General features: G+C 44.6%; 1 protein-coding gene across 1 annotated transcript in view; it reads right to left on the bottom strand.

The window, feature by feature from the left end:
- eml3 (EMAP like 3) overlaps positions 1 to 22,500 on the bottom strand; it is a 46,707-nt gene that overhangs the window by 15,623 nt on the left and 8,584 nt on the right. The window contains 10 exon segments of the mRNA XM_080838366.1: positions 625 to 735; positions 5,752 to 5,821; positions 6,872 to 7,021; positions 7,522 to 7,642; positions 7,838 to 7,873; positions 13,577 to 13,605; positions 13,899 to 14,015; positions 15,818 to 16,342; positions 17,119 to 17,230; positions 17,642 to 17,815. Of these exon segments, the coding sequence (XP_080694492.1) occupies positions 625 to 735; positions 5,752 to 5,821; positions 6,872 to 7,021; positions 7,522 to 7,642; positions 7,838 to 7,873; positions 13,577 to 13,605; positions 13,899 to 14,015; positions 15,818 to 16,342; positions 17,119 to 17,230; positions 17,642 to 17,815 (1,445 nt within the window).

The raw sequence follows: 22,500 nt of genomic DNA, 5'->3' as shown, positions 1-22,500 counted from the left end.
TAGTTTGGTTAAGCAGTATCATTTCATGAGAAAAGAGAGCGTCCCAGAGGAAGAGTGGGTGTGTGAGAAAGAGAGAAAGAGAGAGAGAGAGAGAGAGAGAGAGAGAAAGAGAGAGAGAGAGAGAGAGACAGAGAAAGTGAAAGTGGGAGTGAGAGTGAGAGTGTGTGTGAGCGAGAGAGAGAGAGAGAGAGAGAGAGAGAGACAGAGAGAGAGAGAGAGAGAGAGAGAGAGAAGTGTGGGACCAAAATGGGTTTAGAAAAACAGATGGTACAACAATCCAGTGAGTGTTACAGAGAAGAGGGTAAGAGTAAGATGAGAGGAGACGAGGCGAGAGGTGGAGGAGAGGATGTGTGGAGAAGAGAGGAGAGGAGAGGAGATGATGGGTAGAAAATGAGAGGAGGAGAGGAGAGGAAGAGGAGGAGATGATGGGTAGAGAATGATAGGAGGAGAGGAGAGGAAGAGGAGATGAGGGGTAGAGAATGAGAGGAGGAGATGAAAGGAAGAGGAGGAGAGGATGGGTAGAGAATGAGAGGGGGAGAGGAGAGGAAGAGGGGGAGAGGATGGGTAGAGAATGAGAGGGGGAGAGGAGAGGAAGAGGAGGAGAGGATGGGTGATGGCACTCACAGACTGGGAGAAAGCCACGGAGCCCACTCCCCTCTCAAAGGTGCCCTGGCCAATGGTCTGCAGCGTCACCAGCGTGGACGAGTCCCAGATGTGCACGAGCGGCTGCAGCGGCTGATAGTCCACACATGTGTAAACACACACACACACATGTGTAAACACACACACACAGAGACACACACACACACATTTGGGATTAAGGCTTGAACACAAAAACATCCCACAATCTTCAGTCCAAACGTTACATACTCATTTGCTCGCTTGCTCGCTCACTCAATCCATCACTAACTCACTCACTCACTCACTCAAACACACAGCTACGCACACACACAAAACTATGACAGCTATTACACACACATAAAAGACCCAGAGATATACCACCCTGTTGATATATTGGGGAATTAGCTCAAATGGTAGAGCTCTCGCTTAGCATGCGAGAGGAAGCGGGATCGATGCCAGCATTCTCTAGCAAGTGTTCTAGTGGCACGGTGGCTTAGGTGCTTGCTCCTGGGCCTTTCTGTGTGGAGTTTGTATGTTCTCCCCGTGTTCACAAGGGGTTTCCTCCACTAAGAACCCCAACAAAGAAAACATGCAAAATAACAGAACACATGTCCATCCCTGACCAAAAATGGACTGTTCACTTCACCTGGTCCCCGGGCTCAACAAGCTGCCCACTGCTCCTGGGGGGTCCTTGAGGAAGGACGGTCCAGGATGGGAAAATGTAGAAAATAAATTCACCGCGACCTCAGGCCTGCCTGTGTGTGCGTGCATGTGTGTGTGTGGGTGTGTGTCCTGTGTCGCCTCCATATATGCACGTGTGTGTTCCAGGGTGTCAAGTGTGCCATTAAAACCTGACAAAGGTCTTAATGAATTGATTAATATTGATGAGAACTGAAGCGCTAAATCTCTCATGCCTGTTCATATAATTACAGAAGTTCTTTCCTTCACTCTCTCGTGTCGTGGGTTCAACAATTAAGCACAGTTCCTTTGAAATCATTACTTTTCTATTGAGACGCTTATATCTAACAGGGGAACTTGATAGGCTGGTGAATGTGTTTTTTTCCACTTCCAAGTGGTTCCACTTGTCCCTCTGTGCCAATGCACGTGCAATCTAAAGCTGCGCAGCTGCCATACTGAAGGTGAGTTTGTGTGTTTGTGCATGCAGGTGCATGCCTACATGCAGCAGAAGTGTCCTTGCAAGTTATTGTGACTGTGTGCAGTGTGGATGCACATAATGTAATTTGTGGTTTGTGGTTGTACAGGGATGTATAAGACTATTATCACCCTATTATTAGACTAAATGTGTAATTAGGAATGTGTGCATGTCTCTTTTGCTGTGTGTGTGTGTGTGTGTGTGTGTGTGTGTGTGTGTGTGTCTGTGTGTGTGTCTGTGTGTGTGTGTGTGTGTGTGTGTCTAAGTACATGTGTGTGGTTTTGCAGGTGCATGTGAGAGTATACCAGTGTATGTCACATGGATTTAAACAAAACTTTTTTTGGAGGGAGGCATCCTGATTGAAAGGGGAGACATGCTGAGGCCAATTGCCTTCTCATGTCAACACGTCCTGTGAGAAAACTACCTTTTGGATGTAATAACAACTTGAATCAGATTAGCGCTCTTTGAAGTTTTATTTGAAAATAGAATTCCACCTCTGCACTTGTACTCATGCGTTCCCATGGATTTGAACCCGTAACTTTGGCTCTGCGTGCACCTTATTGTGCCAGTTAAGACCACAAGTTCTCAAGTGAAGCCAAAGGGAGAGCTGCCATCACTGTCTGGCCATGTCTGTGCATGCATCTGCAGGGCATGCGCCTGGTTATTACATGCAAAAGGTAAAGAGATTGAGCTTTGTTTACGAGCCATAACAACACCATTAGCTATGCCAACTTGGCTAGCTGGGAAGATGAGATGATCAAACAGGCATGGTGAGAGTGTGAGGTCATATGCACACGAAGTCTAGGGCCTCCGAATCGGATTTACTTTTCACACCAATCGAATCTTTTAATTTCGTAAATACGGAGGCTGGCAACGAGAGATTTGCGTAAAAACGGAGCCACCAGATTGTGTTGAACGGGCTGTAGTACATACCTCACGCCTGTGGGTGGCGCTTTACACAACTGAAAAAACATGAAAAACCTAGAAGAAGAGTCTAAAAAGCACGAGGATAAACACATTACACAAGACATTCAAGCTCCAATTAACAACATTACATTATGATGGTTAATAAAATCAGTGGTTAGACTAAAGGATATGCGAAAATGAATTATTTTTTCTATTGATAATAAAGAGTTTGGAACAGTACAACATGACATGTCTGTCATCCCATTTCCCATGATGCTTTGCTCCGTCCATTTTACATACATTTATGAATAAAAAAGCAAATTAAATCGCTGGCCAATTTATATTTGTGGTCATGAAAGTTATGTTACGTCTGAATAAGAAGAATTAGATAAAGATAGGAGGCTAATCAAAAATCAGAAGACTGGGTTAATGTTAGTGAATTCGAGGCCCACCACGAGTGAGATTTTGAGGGAGAACAAGTTGTATATATAGTGGTTGGAGATCGCAAAAAGATCACGTGGGGCAATGACGTCATCAGGTTGCGTGAAACCGTGCAGACGAACACCAGCCCCCGTACCGATTCAAATCTACTCACTTTCTACCCCAGACTTCGATCGTTGCGGAAACCGTGTGCGGATAGAGAGTGTTCGTCGTTATGATAGGGCTATCGGTATTATGAACAGATCGGATGCAAACCAACTAGACTTCGTGTGCACGACGCTTGAGAGTGAGTGTTACTGCTGCAGCTAAACTCAGTGGATAAGTAATTGATAACAGCTAATCAATTGAACCAATAAGATGTTGACAAACAGTATAGCCTTTAAATTTGGCTAGGTTTTTGCTTGCTGCAACGATATGTTAGTAAAAGAATGAACTGTTTATATTCTTTACAGTTCTATATAGAGCAACTGGAAGCCTGAAGGGACATTTGAGTGTCCAATTGTTTGTATGTGTGTGTGCGTGTGTGTGTATGTGCCGTTTGTGTGTGTGTGTGTGCATGTATGTGTATCTTTGTGCATGTGCATGTGTGGCGAACAGATACACGTGCGTGTGAGTGTGTGCATGTTCTTGTGTGGCAAACAGATACAAACAGATGCGTGTGTGTGTATGTGTGCATATGTGGCTGTGTTTGCGTGTGTGTGTGTGTGCATGTGCTTGTGTGTGCCATGCACACGTGTTGTATGTGTTTTTGTTGGGCGCCGCTCTACCGCCGGACCCAGGGGCCTGGTTCTGTATGGGTGGTATGTCACAGCTCGCAGGATACGAGGAGGAAGTAGCGGGATGGAAACTTTCCCCTGTCCGCAGGCCCTTCCTTTGATCATCATGGCCGCCTGGCAACAATTACTACCCCCCCTCCCCCCTGACTCCTGTCCAATCCCCATTCAGCGCAGCGGGTTAGCGGGCCGTCTCAGTGGTTCTGAGAAAGAGGAAGCTTGGAAGAACTCCCCAGCTGATTGGGCAGAAACAAACTGCTGAATGGTTTTGGGGCCAATCACTGAAGCGGAGAATGAGTTGCCTGTGGTTGAAGTTCAACGGCTATTTTACAAACCAGCTACTTAAAGGTGTGGCATCAGTCGCCATATTCATGTAGCAGTCATAATCTAGAGACTGACCTAATTGCCCCAGCCTGTTCAGTCCTATGCCATAATACAGTTCAGGTGTGAGACTTCTTATCCTCATCTGTCCATAGTGCTGTGTGTTTTTTATTTGCTAGTATGCAGTGGTGGACAGTAACGAAGTAAATGTAAATCGTTCCTGTACTTAAGTAACATATTTATGTATCTGTACTTTACTCAAGTATTTCTATTTGGTGAGACTTTATACTTTCACTCCACTACATTTCAAAGTGAAAATTCGTACTTTTTACTCCATTACATTTAGTAAAACCTCTCGTTCCTTTTTACCAAAGCGAATCAAATAATGAAAGGTCAAAGTGAGTTCACAATCAGGATTAGCGCTATTTGCTCTGAAGTCCTTTCGGTTTTGTCAGTTTCCTTCGTTCGTTGAGCGCGAGCTAGGTTGAATTCTGCAGCATTTTGAGGCTGTTTTATGCTCAAGCAGCCTACGTAACGCTACATAAATGATGTAAGAAACATGCACCATCAACGGTGTTTCTGCTCAGGCTCACATTTAAAAATGCTTGCCTTTTATCAGGGTACACGATGTCGCAAACTTGTATGATGCAGTTCTTGACTCCCTCGGTAAAGGTATCACTACACACTTCTTTCCAGTCTTCGGTGCAGACTGGTATGCTCTAATTTTGTGCAATTTATGCAAAAACTAGTTCCTGATATGACTTTTTCTTTCTTCACGTTTGATCCGAGGTCAAGTGTTTTGTTTTTGTAGGTTTGTGTGGAATATCACTGCTACCACTAGTTTTCAGCACAAACTAGTATAACACCACATTCTCTGATTTTGTGGAACACGTTCCTGTAATGGTATTTATCATACTTTGAAACATAAATCAGGATTTATGAGTTTAAGGGTAACACAGACAGACAGATGTGCTATAGTAAAGGGGCTTATGTTTAACTCCACATTTTTTTTATAATTAAATGTGCAACTAAGCTACAAATAAATGTAAAATTAAATAATTGTTCTCTTGTATTTCATAACCACTTTGTCTTACCTAATGACAATAGATAGCTTTCAATGTTTTGTGCTTATACACTCTTTAATAGACAAATGTAAGACACTATTTAAAGATTGGCATTAGTATTTTCAGTTGATTGAGCCGGAGCTTGGATGTGAAAATGATAAAAGGCCATTAGAACCATAATTTATTAAGGTACTTTTACTTTTAATACTTAAGTATATATGAAGGCAAATACTTTTATACTTCTACTTAAGTGGAAATTCAAAGTGCATACTTCCACTTTTACTGGAGTAATATTTTAAACCAGGTATCTATACTTTCACTTAAGTACGTAGTTAGTGTACTTCGTCAACCACTGCTAGTATGTGACAAAATAATGTGCTGTGACTGACAGTACAAGCTTAATTCAGTAAACTGATGGAGCCATACTGGTTTTTGTATGGTGTTGCTGTTCTGTGTTGTATACAAAACTCACCTTGCCATCCTTATCTACTCCGGCTGTTTGTCCAGATGCCACACGGATCTTGTCTGGGTGAACAGCGAGGCTGTGAATGAAGAGTCACAAAATCAGAGACAGACAAATCTGACGAGGCATCCGCCATAATTAGCGCTGTGGCAGGGTATCCGCTTATGGATGAGTTATTTAGGTGATTGTGTGAGGTGTGTTGTGTTTCTGTTATGTGTGTTTTTCAGGTGAACGTGTCAAGCTGATTGGGTCATGTGTGTTGTGTGTATTGTGTTAGCCCTGTGCTTGTTGATGCTGGGTCACTTTTCAACTGAAAGAGCCTCAAAATCATGCACTTCATTTCCTGCCTTGAAAAACAACTGTGATTGAGTGACTCGAGTGTGCCAAGAAACCACAACCACTGTGTCAAGCGCATGAGAGATCAGCCATGTTGAAATCAGACCAACAATGAAAAATCCCACTCTATCACCAGTCTGTGACTCACCGCTGAGGAATGGCACCGCAGTCCTGGATGCTGCAATATTAAACTGCCAGACCAATGTTTCGTAACAATTATTTTTTTTGTGTTTCCAGATATTTTTGGTAGCTTACCACAAGCAACAAAATTTGCATGTCGCTTTGGATGACAGCAACTGCCAAATGAGCAAAAGCCAATGTCAAAATGAAATGTGTGGTGGACCGGGACTCTCTCTCAAACCACATCTGAACCGCCTCACTGGCCTGCATCAGTATAGTGGGGTAGAGGACAATAGCAGTGCAGGCTTTTCATTAGCAGACTCGAGGCTCTGAACCTAATAAAATCCATGAATGCTATGTTGGCTGGTTCTACAGTGGTAAGGAAAAGACTGTAACACCAGAATTTTCAGTCACTCTTTTCTCAAAGGCATCCTTGTGGAGTTTGGCATGGCATTTTTAAATGATTCCCAGTCACTTGGCCAGCAGCAGTCCTCACCAGAGCAAGCAGTCAGTATGCATGTAATAGTGATGAAACTAATCTATATCTATATTTATAATGACTCTATATCTGCAGTACTCACCAGCGTACGCAGTCAGTATGCATGTAATAGTGCCTTTGGATGAAACTAATCTATATCTATATTTATAATAACTCTATATCAGCAGTACTCACCAGCGTACACAGTCTGTATGCTTGCGGTAGTGTCTCTGGGTGCGGTTGCTGAGGTGGTAAAGCACCACCACGCAGGCGATGAAGTAGACTGCCTCTCCCGAGGGCAGCAGGTACAGGTTCGCCCGGCAATCCCGACCCCGGTAACCATAGCTACAGGTTCTCAAGGTCAAGGGCGAATGTTCCAGTTGAGGGTGCTCAAATCCATCATTTGGCCTGTTTAAGTTTCACTCCTTATTGTGTTCCAAAAGTGATGATTAATGGAAAGATAAAGCTAAATCTCTAGAAATCACTGAAGCTGCATTTTTTTTCCCAAGGTGAACCATCAGTCCAGATTAGCATGATCGGACTAGCATGAAAACTAACATTTCCTCTCAAATGAAAAAAAAACACACAGTAGGTTGCTTCTGGAAAGGTCCCATGCTGTCCTCTGGCAGACTACCATGCAGTCTTACTCATGACAACGGTGTCTAATCTATTCTTCACAGTATCTACAATCTGTCCCAATTTTGCTTCTAGTTGGTTTGTTTTTCTCCCACTAACTGTGAGTAATGCTGTGTTGTACTTCCTTATCACTGCTGTAAAAATTAAGACATAATTAAAGTTAAAGGCTATAATTATGACTATTTGGGTGGTAGCGCTGGGAAGGATACACCCAGTCCAGTTCCAGCTTCTCAGCTGGCAGTTCCATCTTCAGCTCCTCGTAGTTCTGGATGTTGGACGGTATGTACATGGTGATGGGTCGACCCCGGAGGAACATCTTTATCGACTGGCCTGTGGCAAGACAAGCCCAGAATCATGCTTATTCATACAGCCAGATAGATAGATAGAGATAGAAAGACAGAGATAGAGAGAGAGAGAAGGAGAAAGTCATTAAAAGCCATGGGCCTGCTAAAGCAATCTTTTGTAATGAGATAGGCATAACAAGATGGCCGCCAGGCTGATGAGTCAGCGTTTAATAGGGCCTACCTTGCGTGGTTCGGCCTCGACTGGACCCCTGGGACCCTGAAAGAGGGAGAGATAAACATGAGATGCCAGGAGACCCTAAATTACACTCATTGCTGTCACAAACTCCCTCTCCAACACCTGCAGACAAACACACACTATCTCTCTGTCACAAACACACTTCCACAATTCCCACACAGCCTATGCACATACACAGACCTTTCACACACACATACTGCTATGACTCAGCTTATTCTCAAGAGAACAGTTCAGGCGTAATTCTACGCGCCCACAAGGGGAAGCCTGGGAAGGAATATGTTCTCCCAACCACCCATATCCCCAAACAGTCTGTTCCTCCAGCTGAGCGGGATGAGAACCGAGGATCACCTTTCACCTCTGGGCATGGGGGCCATTTTTATGGGGGCTGCGAGGGACATTTATCCGTGCGTCAAATGGAAAGGAATGGGCTATAAACGAAGAGGCCAGAAACGAAACCGGCAGCGACAGGCAGGCAAGCACACTTAGGTGTCTCTGGTGTGTCAACCTGTGTCAACCATTTCTTTTTTTCTGGGGTGTATGATTATTGCATTTTTTAAGAGTTGTTTGACAGGATCAAAACACATTCATCACCATGGCAGAGGAAACCCCAGGCTTTTGCCAGGAGGGATCGCTTTCAGCGAAGCTCCGTCGAATATTCCGTACCGCACTGTTCTCCACCAAATCTTCTCCCTTGGCCTGTTTTCACAGCACCCCTGTGCTCTGAGAGGGCTTGATTTGACTCTAGTCAAGACTAATGACGTGAGAGATATACGACAGAGGAACAAAAAAAAATCACTCGAGCCAACAACCACCAGACATGACACCACATAAAACACACACAAATCACACACACACACACACACACACACACACACACACACACACACACACACAAACACACCCTCACACACACACACACACACACACACACACACACACACTCACACTCACTCACACTCACTCACACTCACAGTCACACTCTCACACTCACACACCCTCTCACCCACACACACACCCTCACACATACACACACACACAAAAATCACACACACACACACACACCCTCACACACACACACAAACACACCCTCACACTCACACACTTACACACTTACACACAAAGTCACACTCACACACCCTCTCACCCACACACACACACACACACACACACACACACACACAGTCACACTCTCACACACACTCACACACCCTCACACAGGCAGCATGATCTCACAACTTCAAGAAGACCTTAAATTGACACTTCAGATGACACTAAGCAAATGCAGTAAACAGTTACTAAGACTTAGCGTACAAGAACCCTTATATACACTTCACTTCCTTTCTGGACTTAACCTGCCCTGCCCTGAACCCTTGCGGCACTTTCTCTGCGGCTCATCAATGTTGACCTCCATTCCACTATGACTATGTGAATCAATTGGCACTCTCTAACGAAACATTCTTTGAATTGTATGTCAGAGATAGCTTGGTAATTGGTGTTTGCACAATGCAGACTAGTAACACTTGGATTTAACCCTCAAGGCTGGAGCTCCTTCTTTTAGTTCCTACACAGTTTATATCACATTTATATATATATATATATATATATATACATATATATATATATATATATATATATATATATATATATATATATACTGTATATATACTTCGTCCATTCTGTGGTTGCTTTTATAAAGCTAGTCACTACATTGGGATCATGATCTTATGAAACTGATAGTGTTAGTTTAGTGCGTTTTGAATGCAACACATTGCCATGCATAATGCATAAAGTGCAGCGGTGAAAATACTCCAGGCACATGAGACGTGTGTCCCCTCTGGTACGAGCAGCACGCAAGGAAGCTTCCTGGAGCAAAGCACAGAGGCTTATTAATGATGGGGTTTTCCCGTACTCCATCCATACACTAAACTCATGTCACATTCTGTTTGCATGTGCTTAACACACACACACACACACACACACTGAATAAACAGCAGGTTTTGAGGTAGAACAGGCTCCAATGTGGTTGCAGATCCACTGAACCACGCCTGACCTGAGTCAGAATTTGTTCCAGGGTCATTAGCCGCTATTTGTGCTGTGTGCACACCTGCGTAGAGGTCTCCCTGTGACAAAGCCCCCCTCACACGTGTGCGTTATTTATGCACAGACCAGCCTCAGCACTGGGCCACGAAACATTATCGTGTTTACCTTTCCCAGCCTCGATGGGACACAGGGAAATTAATTTATCTTTTTTTTTTCTCTCCCTCTCGTGCATGACCTAACCACTGCAGAAAATAAACCCACACGACAAATAAACACGCGGCCCGACACAGGGTCTGAGTAAAAAAAAACGAAAAGACGAGGATGGAGAGAAGAAGAAAGAAAACTAAAAAAATGGGATTTGGTTCTTGGCTATGGAGAAAGGGTTATCCATCATCCGTCTGAGGCATGCAAAGTGGCAGGGCGGCGCGGGTGACCGCAGTGGGTGAATTTCCATGAGTGATGAGAGTGGAGAGGAGAGACGAAAGGGGAGAGAGAGAGAGAGAGAGAGAGAGAGAGAGAGAGAGAAAAAGAGGGAGAGAGAAGGGGGGCAGGGTGGGGGGGCAGAGGGAAGACAGGGAGACAGATGGAGGGACAGAGAACCTATAAGAGAGTAAGGTGAGGTGAGACACAGGGACATAAAAAGAAAAGAGGACAAGAAAGAGAGAAATAGAGAGAGGGGGGGTTAGGAGAGAAGATGGCCAGGGAACGACAGCAGAGAAAGGAAGACTGGGGAGGAAAAGGAAGGGGAAGAGAGGAAGGATGGGGGGATAAAGTGGCTGGTTAGTGAGCCTGGAGAGGAGAGGAGAGGAGAGGAGAGGAGAGGAGAGAAGAGAAGAGAGACAGACCAGGGGCCGTATTCACAAAGAATCTTAGGGCTAAAAGTAGCTCATAAGTGGCGAATTTAGGAGAAACTCCTAAAAATAATGGGCGTGTCAGTCTTAAATTTAGGACTCCTATTTTTTTTTACTAAGAGCAATTCACAAAGTATTTTATCCCTAAAAGTATTACCTAAGTCTAAGACAGCTTAAAACTCCTCATGAGGACTCCTAAGTCACTAAGACTTATTCACAAAAAATCGTAAGATGGCTGCAGCCGACTTGGAATTGATAAAAGACATTGCTTAAACCGTGAAGGTATTAATATTGTCGTAGAATTAGCGCGGGATGCAATGACGCCTTTAAACAACGATGTGTCCCGAAGTGAAATGTTTGGAAACATAAAGATAGCCTATTTGGCTTCGCAGAAAACGCAAATGACGACACTGGGAATCATCAGTCAGCCGTTTAATTCCTCAAACTATCAGCGCACTGTAGACCCCACATCATCCAACAGTTTATCCAGTTGCCTTTGGACAATCGCTTACACAAGATCAAAGTAAATTCCATGGCGATCGCAGGAATGTCCAGTGACGGGACACACATTACAATAATTGCCCCATCAAAAGATAAGGACGATTTCGTCTACCGTGGCCTGGATGTACCGATGACTCGTGCATTTCAACGGAGAGCTGTCTGCAGCAGGTTTTTGAGAACTTACCAGCTGGATGCCGCTGGGATGACAGTGGCTATTGGTCCTGGGACCAGTAGGCTTTCGCTTAGGCTATACGTTTCACGTTTGTTTCGCTTTGATCAATTAAGATTGGAGGGCTTGAAGGGCCGTATGTGCTGATATTTGAAGTGGTCAAGGGCTGGAAATATAATAGCCTAACAGTTTGCTGGGTGCTTTAATTATTACTGCCTTGATTACATGCAATTGCCATATTTTATATTGATCGCTTAACGTGCAAAGTGTCATTCCCGTTGGATGCACAAACTTGTCATCATGCGTGTGCATTCTGCTAACTGCACTGTCCATAACTATTTAATATGACTTAATTTGAAGCCTAGGTTATTCTCTTATTTTCAGTTGATATAGTGGGATTGTTAGAGGGACGTCACGAATGAGTTTTTAATGAGAGAGCCTGTCAACAACCAATCACCGTCCTCACCCCTTCTAAACTCGTGCAGAATCAACGTCATCCATAGCAACGGTGGTTTTATCTTAAGCTTAGGAGTTTGTATTATCCTTAGTATGAGTAGGTCTCAGAGTCGTTGTGAATCACTTTTAAGAAATTACTCCTACGTAAAATGTTTTAGCGCGAGTTAGGAGCACTCTTAGTGGTAAGATAAAAAGCTTTGTGAATACGGCCCCAGGTGAGTAACTAAAGTTGGTTTAATATCAGCACCTATAAAATCTATACAAATATACCACTGAAATAAATGAATGAAGCTACATAGATAAACATATAACTAAACAAGTATGTTTTTAAATACTAAAACAAATTCTGAAACTTTTTTGCGATGGCACCGTATTAAAAACATCACCCAAAGTACTTTGAGAAGAATCATTGCCTTGTTGCATTTAGGATAGACTAGATAGGATAGACTAGAAAGGATATTCATGATAGGATAGACGAGAGAGAGAGAGGGGCCTACATGACAGGAAGAGCAATGACCCACAGCATCAAACTTAGAAACAGAAAGGGGCCAAAACAGACCTCAATAAAAACCCACAGGAAACGACTCTGCTATGACCTATCAGAGCTGGAGCCTTCTTTAGGCAGAAACTTGTGTACATGATAGGGCTAGAAAACATGCCCTTCCACTAGTGTAACAGATCAAATTTAGAGACAACTACCATGGAATGATTCCTGGATCAAACTGATGTTCAGCTCATTGTGCTCCCTATTCTCTGCAAGGGTTGGGAGAAGCAGAGCATGCTTACAGGCCAATTGCACAACAGCGGCTCCTAATCCTGAACAATTTGCTTGGATCTCTAGACGATGGCTTCCGATGATCTGTGCACTTTGGATACTAGGAGAGGCTTAACTCTCTCAGGCGTGTGCTGGCATGAGAAACCCTCAACCTACGGTGCAGTTGATCTCAAAGTTCAAATGCAAATCATCAGCTACTATCTATTCAAACGAATGTCACTAGAAAAAGAAAGATTAAACAAGATTAACAAATGGCACTTTTAGATTTCAGCTACTCAACTACAGGACAGACTTTTTTATCTGTGTGTGTTCTCCCTAGACAGAGCGCTTGTTTGGGTTCTTCTCAAGAAGGACTATATACCTGACTGCATTTACAAACATGTTTTTCAACGCTAGCGAGCTCTTGGAGCACTTCACAATTGATAGCTCCGCGCGGAGGGTGGACACTGCCAAGGGTGCTGACCAAACCTGCTCATCCGAGACGGAAGAGCTCCCAGCCTGATACACATCAACATTCCTATGGTCACTTATGTTAATCCTACGCTCTCTAATTCTATGGCTAAAGTTGACACATAATAATGGGTGCTGGACCGCTTGAAAGAATCTGTCATACCGACACACACACACACAAAGGCCATACACTTTTATTACACAGCTGTGAAATCAGAACGATGCTTGTGTGTGTGTGTGTGTGTGTTTGTGTGTGTGTGTGTGTGTGTGTGTGTGTGAAGAAATATAACTATACAGTTAATTCTTAAACTTTGAGTTCAGCTCATAAAGTTCTGTAATGAGAATGTAATAAAATCCCACGATAGAAAAGACAGGGGTTTGTAATGCTTTGAATAAAGAGTTTATACCAACATTCATACAAACGTGGATGAAACAAATTAAAGCTTTCCAATTGAGTGCGGGAACAAAGGAAGAATGATTACCTGGGCTGGAAATGAGATCTTTAGCGCGGCTGTAAAAGGAACATAACAGACACAAACAGTGAACAAACATGGAGACAAAACAAAGACAAACTGAATCCAACTTAAGATAAATAAAAGTGCGCAGGACAAACATGGGAAATGTTCCATGACCTACCACTATCAACAATGGAATTCTCCCACGCACACAGAGTAAACTAGATCAATTCAAACCTGAACTACAACAACGCCTACGCTTCCCAGAATGCCGATCAGTAGGAAAATATTCAAGTTCGGTTCTGACTGCACAGTGATAGGATCATAACATCGTTCCTCATCACCTCACCTTTCCAGACTTGGGGATCGCGTGAGCAGGTTGGCTGAGGACGCTGCCTTCTTGCCCAGTTTCTGTTTCGTCCTCTCTGGGGTCTCCTTGACCAGCCTCTCGCTGTTCCTGCGGACCCTGGCCACAGAAGGTCAAATGGAAGGTCAGGAAGGGACAGTGAAGAGCGTCTCAGACACAGACACACATGCAAACCTATAGCTGTTATAGTCAGCATGCTGCCCGGCACTGAGTTGCATCTTCACATGCACTGGTTACCCTTGAAAAGCCATGCACTGCGCAGAAAGACTTAGGAAACACTGGTGGCTAATTTTGTGTGTGTGTGTGTATGTGAGCATAGATGTGTGTGTGTGTGAGTACATGTTAGTGTGTGTGTGTGTGTGTGTGTGTGTGTGTGTGTGTTAGTGAGTATAGATGTGTGTGTGTAATTGTGTGATTGGGATCAGATGATACATAAAATGAGTACGTCAGTGAGAGTCTGTGTGTAAGTAGCCTGTGCAGTCGTGAGGAAGTTGCTTCCTGAGTCACAGACCATCATTTTCCTGTCCTTCTGCGCTCTTCTTAGCTATTCCAATTAGAGCAACAGCGCACAGGAAGAGGAGGTGGTCATGTGACCGGTGATGATGCTTCTGGTGACACACATTCTGCTAGAGTGGGAAGTGAAACCAGCTGATAGAAGCCTCCCCCTCTTTACCTCAGCTATACGGTAAACACATGCAAAAGATTTGTTAAGAGCGAAGTGAGAAACGAATGTAACCGAGCTCTCTCAGAAACTTCTGACTCTCTCACACCCACACATGCACTCTCTCTGTGTCCCACACTGCTGACTAGATCAGCAAAGAAATGTGATTCCATGGGTTAGTTAACACGCAGAAAATGAGAATCATCATCCAGAGTCTGTCTGTCTTGCCAAAGATCATTGGCATTGCTGTTTGATTTGTTAAGAGAAGAAAGAGATGCGATTCGATTGGCAGGTTAGTACGGTGAATCTTAGAAGTAATTGCGGTGTTACGCTGCTTGTGATTGTGCAAAACCCAGTTCAAAATAGGCTCCCGCTCAGAGCAACCACCACCAGACAAAATCAGAGGGTTTCTTTAAATAAGACAACGCTGCTATTTCTGCACAGAGGGGTGATCCATCTCCTCCTTTTCAGTGCTTAATTTGTCAACACTACAGCATAATCATTTAAAGCTAATAACACATGAGTGAGCCTCAGGGTGCGCTCCAAGTTGTTTAGCAGTGCAACTTCAACTTCAAAACCAAAAAACGTTGGTCTGCCCTGAGGGCTCTGTAAACATTTCTGACAGAAATAGTGTAAACTATTTTTAAAATACTCTTTTGAAGATACTCTTTTTAACTTTCTTAATCACCCCTTAGCCTGCGCTGTCATCACAGATGGCCAAGTGGCTTCGCTCACATGGTTCTTAGACATGGTAAATTATGCCTCATCAGTCATCACAGAACAGAGGCCCCTGTAAGCAGACCGGCCTACAGCCTCCCCATGCATCTACCACTCCAGTGCCCCCAGTCTGAGTGCTGTCACCCACATAACTTTTTCCACCTGGCGATTAATTGTCCTGGCTAATTCTCCCACACCCTTCATTCAGTGCAAACTAATGACTGTAGAGTGCAGGGAAATGACTAAGCCTTATGTCCCCATCAGGGCTATTTTAGCAAATGACGGAGTCTACAAGCTTTACAAGTCCTTACTACTTATAACAGTTTCTGTGGAATAAACAGCCAAATCCAAAAGAAATTCTAAGCAAAGCAAAAGAATCTCAACAATGCTGGGTTTTGCAAACACACAAGCAGACGTCATGATTCAGTTGTTTAGGAATGCAAGCCCCTCCTAAGCCCACAGGACCAGGCGACCAAAAGAGTTAAGACAGGAAGTCGGTGGCTCAGAGCGAGAGCAAACGCACAGGGGCTTCTTCAAATCCTCCAGGATGGGGGGCAGGGGGCTGGGGCACTGGTCCTTATAGGAGCCAGGGGAGCCCGAGCTGGGGGTCTGTGGCGCAGATCCGGCCTGGTCCTCGGACGAGCCGTTGTGGTCCTGAGCTTCTGCCCCGACCCTTCTGAGGAGCCTGGTGGGTTGGATGACCTCCTCCACCCCGGGGGTCCAGCTGGAGTCCTTCATCTGGCCCCCGCCAGCCCCTTCATCTTGCTCCTCGTCCTCTTCCTCCCCCTTCTCCAGCACGCGCTCCTCCAGCTTGCTCAGAGTCTCCTGCGCGACAGACATGCCCTCGGGGAGAGCGTCCTCCAGGGATAGGCACTGCACCGCCCTGGTAAGAGCCAAGGGGACCCTCTCCTGCCCCGACTTCAAGCCCTGGAGAGTGAGTTCGGTCTGGGTGGCCATGTCCTGAGAGCTGGGTCTCTGCCTGGGGCCTGGGAGTTTAGGGGAAGGCCTAGTATGCCCATTTTCCTCCCCAGTGCTGTTTGTGACTGGGCTAGAGACACACACATACATACAGACAGGATTACACTGGAAATAAACATGTATAAAAGGCTGCATTTTAAATGTGTAAAAACCCCTCATTAAAAGGATTAAGAGTAAAGAGAGTAAAGAGTGTAATTATATGATAACATATTACTGGTTTGATTAATTTCAGGCCTGTCCCAAGACTGCTTTGCCTTATTCCTATAAAAACGTTTCCTCCAAGTGAATAAACAGAGCAATTACACTCTGCTAAAGAAATGCAAACAACACATTCAGTCCCCTTCAGTCAAACAAGGAAGCTGGCACATGCCGGTCGGGCACATGGTTTTTTCCCCTTTGGGAATCTTTCCAGGATGTCCAAAGTGCCCTAGCTTTTCTACAGGCTTAGGAATGCCACACCGGCTATGTTTTGACGTAGCATTTCAGCAGCACGGTCAGCTTTCAGCTTATGGTCCTATTGCTTTCACTGTTTTTTGTGTGATTTTAATGAGCAGTTCGGTACTCCGACCGTGCTTCTACTTCATTGGACCTTTGGGTTGTGTTTGTGTGTGTGTGTGTGTGTCCTGCTTTTCTTTTCAAAAATAGAAAAGTAGAACTAGCAGTGAAAAATGTATTTTAAGGAAATGCTATGATTTAAGGACTGAGGCTACACATAAACAAATGACACAGACTAGACTTTGTTTAACTTCCCCAGTGATGACTAAAAACTGCAATCAGTAAAATTCCACTGAGTATGTTAGTCAGTGAGGTTCTGCTATTCCATGGGCCTTTGTGTATGTGAGGTACCTGGAGCCAGAGAGGCACAGGCCATCCTGGGAGCTGCTGGACAGCCTGCAGGATCTGGAGAGGCCTTCAGCACAGCAGACCTGGTTCAGGGAGCGAGCCGCCGAAGGGTTCACTGGAGCCGTGCAGAGAAACACACAAATTGCATGTACACAAACACAAACACACACATACATGCAAGCATGCATGCCGCACACACACACACACACACACACACACACACACACACACACACACACACACACACACACACACACACACACCATGTGAAACATTTTCATTCTTCTGATAAACAATAACTGCCAATTGCTTTCATGTGCTAGCTTTAATCAAAAATGGTGACAACATTAAAGTGTCTTGATTTCAGTACTAAACAGCAATAATGGTAGGAAACAACAATACAAACATTAGCAAACAGAACCGCTAAAGATAGGAGGCTTTAAATCCATGCACATTCTTTCCTTTGCTTTTTGGTATATTCACAGAGCTAGGTGTTGTTACAAATCTTGAGGAGTTTGCTTTCTACCTGCGATGAGGTGCTGCTTCAGCAACAGCATCTGCTGGTCGTGGAGGCGGAGCTTGCGCAGGGCGTCGGCCAATGAGGACTTGAGGAGAGTGATCTCGTCCTCCTGGGCCAGCAGGCGCACCTCCATCAGAGACGTCCGGTCCGGGAACTCAGCGCTGCTGCCCGAAACATCGTCTGGAAGACAACGGGCCACCAATCAGTGACTAATCGGGACAGCAGAGTTCCAAGTGAGGCAACCCAATTGGAGCGGTTGATACTTTTACGTCGCTCAGGGAAAACATCAACCAGAAGACTTGATATTAAACCGAAGAATGACATTAGCAAAAATGGAAAGCTATCTATACATTTGTCAAATAGTGACAACCGACGGGGGAGACTGATATGTGATGGGAGTTGTAGTCCAGGTTAGTTTTACCAAATACACCACATTCTGGTGCATCCATAATCCTGTTCAGTGGGGTGCAATCAGTCACAGAAATTGCTCAGTCAGCCACCTAACCTGCACACGCTTCTGGAAGGAAGTGACTAGTACATGCTGTTTATGATCATGTAACAACAACAGCTGATTCCCTCCTTCATCTGGCTTTCAAAGAAAAATCAGAAGGTGTAGGTGTGTGTGTGTGTGTGTGTGTGTGTGTGTGTGTGTGTGTCGGTGTGTGTGTTTGTGTGTGTGTGGGTGGAATCAATGCCAGTAAATGGCTGAATAAAAGCCTACACTGTCTAAACGTGGCAACCACCTACACAGCCACAAAGAGAAAGTAAGCACTCTGGCAGCCATAAGCACCAGAAGAGGCCTTACTAATGTGATGTTTGAAAAGGGGCAAAGAGGCTCATCAGTCACTGCAGAACATAAAAGGAGCTGAATGGACCTCTAGTGATTAGCCTTGTTTGCTTTCTGAAAGCTAATGTTCACCGTCTGGGCTTAGCTATTTTTACCCCCCACCCCAAATAATAATAAAACTAAAAAACAAAGGGACATGTTTTCCACTGAGGAGAAGAACTTCATATGTTACCGTTTCACTCTACCTTGAGGTCACCGACTTCACAAAGGAGGGGATTACTTTATCGAGTTTGCAAACAGCTTGTATTGTGGTGGGTGACTGAGGTTGAATTACGGAAAAGCTAACAATGGGTTGGCACGGTTATGTGGAATGGAGTCTTCCTTCCTGTAGGCATGGCAGCGTGGCAGACACAACATTCCCTCGTGCAGCAGTCCACACTGGTGCATGTGATCTCCAGACACCTCATGCTGCCTGAGTATTCACACATGCTTCTTGTTGTCTAACCATTCACTCGCAATGGCTCTCAAACGCTATCACTATCTCACTCTATTCCTCATCTCTCTTCTTTCTTCATCTAAAAATTACGCACTTATGAGCAAGAATTAAAAAGGCTATGCATATTTTATTGAATGATTTGCACACATGCACACGCAGATAACCTTCCCATACACACCCACGTGCATCACACACACACACACAAATCCCCTTCATGCTCAAACCACATATTAAGTTGTTGCTGCACAGTTGCAGTGTTTTCATATTATGCACTGAAGCCAGGCCTATTTATCTGAGGTAATCAAAACAATATGTTGGCTTTCAGTAACTCACAGATTTAAAATTCTTTCAAGCCAAAGTTACTTAATTCTTAATTCTTCCCAAAAACCAAGGTTTCAGTGATAATATCTACAGAGCAACAGATTGTCATGACCAATAACACCTGGTAGCGCTGACGTTCAGCAGACTCGCCTGCACCCATAGGTCTGGCTCTGCTTTGATTCTCACTCGAAACTCGGTTCATTTTGCCCCAGCGGGCTAGTGATGTCATCTGAAATACCAACGCCGGGAACATGCCAAAGATTGGGAGCAGAGGGGTGCGGCGTCTGCCTGTGTCTAATCCACTGGCACACATTAAGCTGTCATCTCATCTCGCGACTGTTCGCCACCAGGCGCTCGGTTCTCACTTTCACACCCGCCACACCCAGGAGCAGAGTCCGGGAGACTTTTAATCAGCACGTGGATTTTATCACCGCGCTGATGTAGGTCCATGTGGAGTGATGACTCTCACGCTTCTGTGGTTTCCCTTTTTGCTTAACCCTTCGTTACAGATAGTTTCTTATACAAAAATGTGTGCATGCCATAGTCCAATTGTAAGAACAGAACAATTATCTTTTTTCTTTTGTTTGAACTTTTTTATAGATTGACATTTATTCTAAAGTTATGTGATGAGTTAAGAACATTGGTTTGCAGGCTGTTTTGTATTAAGGAATAATGAAAATAGCACCATCTTGTCGACTGCCTCCAGAGTGACTGACAAAAAGTTCCCTGAAATAAAACATGGGCAACCAAGACTGTTCATACTAGCTGGGGCAATTCTAATGCACGGTGAACACATCTGGAGAAAATACAATGATAAATGAAGAGTGAACCCTGTTGCAAAAATAAATCCCTCAAAACCCAACCTCCATGCCTACTGAATGTCGGAACGACCTACAACTCGCTCTTCAAACTTTGCTCCTAAATCCCTTGATCCGGTGCATGAGTGTACAAAGCGTACTAAACTCAAACAGGAACACAGGCTCCTCTACTGATACAATTTCCCTTCCTCTCAATGCAAAACTGTCATGGCCTAAACAAACACACAAATAAAACCATCCGCAGGTGCTGGAATGCTCGTTACTGCAAAGACGTGGGGAGAGAGAGGTGACAGTGGCAGAGACTTGTGGGTAGAGCCCTTAACTTAAGTGCAGGGTAGTACTCTTAGGTTTTCCTCCTAGAAACCTTTTAAGACAATGTTGTTCTTTTTTGCAGTGTTTGGCCTGGCAAGCTTCAAAATAACACCTGAACAGCCTAATGAAAACACAGACTACAGCTCAACTGAGGAAAAACAAGCTTGAAGGGACTGAGCGAGAGAGATTTCAAAGGGATTATAGAGCTATTGGAATACCAATGGTCTGCTGGACCACAACAAGGAGAGTATTTGAGACTGACAAATGTCATGGACGAAGGACAGTAGAGTCCATTCAACATCTCTCACAATCTCTCCCTCACACACACTCAAACAGATAATGAATACAATACTGCACATGCTGGACCACAAACTGATGCCTAGACAGGCAGACACAGGCACACACACACACACACACACACACACACACACACACACACACGCACACACACACACACACCCTCAAACAAGTTGATGAATTTCATGCTGTACATACATACACACATATACACACACACTCACACACACACATACACACCAGCGTCCGCACACACACACACAGACAGACAGACAGACAGACAGACAGACAGACAGACAGACAGACAGACAGACAGACAGACAGACACACAGACACACAGACACACAGACACACACACAGACACACACACACACACACACACACACACACACACACACACACACACACACCCTCTGAAGCAGACCTATGTTTCCGTCCCTAACACACAATGGGGGCTTTGAAGGTCTGGGAGCCTCCACTGTCTGCTGCTGTCCCTGCCAGACTGCCGCTCAGACACTCGCGCCTTTTTGGACCGTCCCGCGCCCAAACACGAGACTCAGGAGCCCTTCCAACCCCGGGGCTGTAAACATGGGGCCAGAGAGGGACCACAGCGCCGCGAGCTGACCGCCCTTTCTTTCTTCTTCAGGCCGTCCGTCATACAGACAGGCAACAGGCCTGCTGTGGCTCAAACATTTCAGTCCTCCACTGCTTGCATGCAATCGCTATCCCTATCTAGCTATGCAGCTATCATTCTACCACAACCCTTGTTCCCATTTATCAAAGGGAGATGAGGCTCCTTTACTTTTCAAGTTCAGACACTCCATAGCCCTGCTGTTGTTGACAATCCATAGCCCTGTTGTTGTTGTTATTGACACTCCATAGCCCTGTTGTTGTTGTTGAAAATATGTTTCAAGCCTGAGCTACAGCAGTAACTACTATCATTTTACCTACTATGATCACCAGGGACGGTGTTTTTTTTCTCTTCTATTTCAAAGACCTGTTGGTGTTGTCAGACTCATAAAAGTAGCCATTTTAAACATTGAAGCTTCTTGGACGCAATCTTTCTAGCTTTGTCTGCCACCCTACAGTGACACTGTTTTCCAGTAAGATGACGGAGGCCATGGAGCACAACCCTCTCCAGCTCCATCTACTTCTTTCTATCTCTTTCTTTCCCCTTTTTCTGAACATCAAAAATGAAGGAGGCCCTTCCACCTCATACTTCAAAGATCCCCTAGGTGTGCTGTTGTTACTGTTTACGAATCGCTTCCACAGTCCAATCTCTGCAGGTTTGCATATCTCTCCAGCCTCTCTATATCAATCTCTCCACCTCTAGCTGATTTTCCACATATCAGAGATGACTGAGGCTTTCTCAGGACATTGCTACATTTTTTCAGCTCTGGGGAATGTCTTAGCAGTACTTTAAAGGTATCTTAAAATGCCTGGGCCATACTGTTGTATAGGTGTTTCGAAACCTGTTACTTTGTTGACTGGGACGAAAAACAACATGCAGAGAGGTATCTGCATGTCGTGCTTTCACTGAGTCGTAACCGATTTGGCGAGTTCCCAAGTATTTCCTGCTACGCCAGGGAAATAAGTTGCATGTCACATAGACACACACACACACAGACACAAACACACACACACACACACACACACACACACACACACACACACACACACACACACAAACATACTGGAGCAGGTATTGGCAAGAGTTGAGGAGGGCCTGCACAGACATGCATGCAGTGAGATTGGCCACAGATTAATCAAACCCGTGGTGTGATTTGGACTACTGGCTAAGTAACACCAATCTCTGTAGACAACACAGCAAGAT

Source organism: Sprattus sprattus, assembly GCF_963457725.1.
Source record: "Sprattus sprattus genome assembly, chromosome: 5".
In the NCBI taxonomy this organism is placed as follows: domain Eukaryota; kingdom Metazoa; phylum Chordata; class Actinopteri; order Clupeiformes; family Clupeidae; genus Sprattus; species Sprattus sprattus.
Note: the sequence above shows the minus strand (reverse complement) of the source record. Positions and strands in the feature narration are given on the sequence as shown.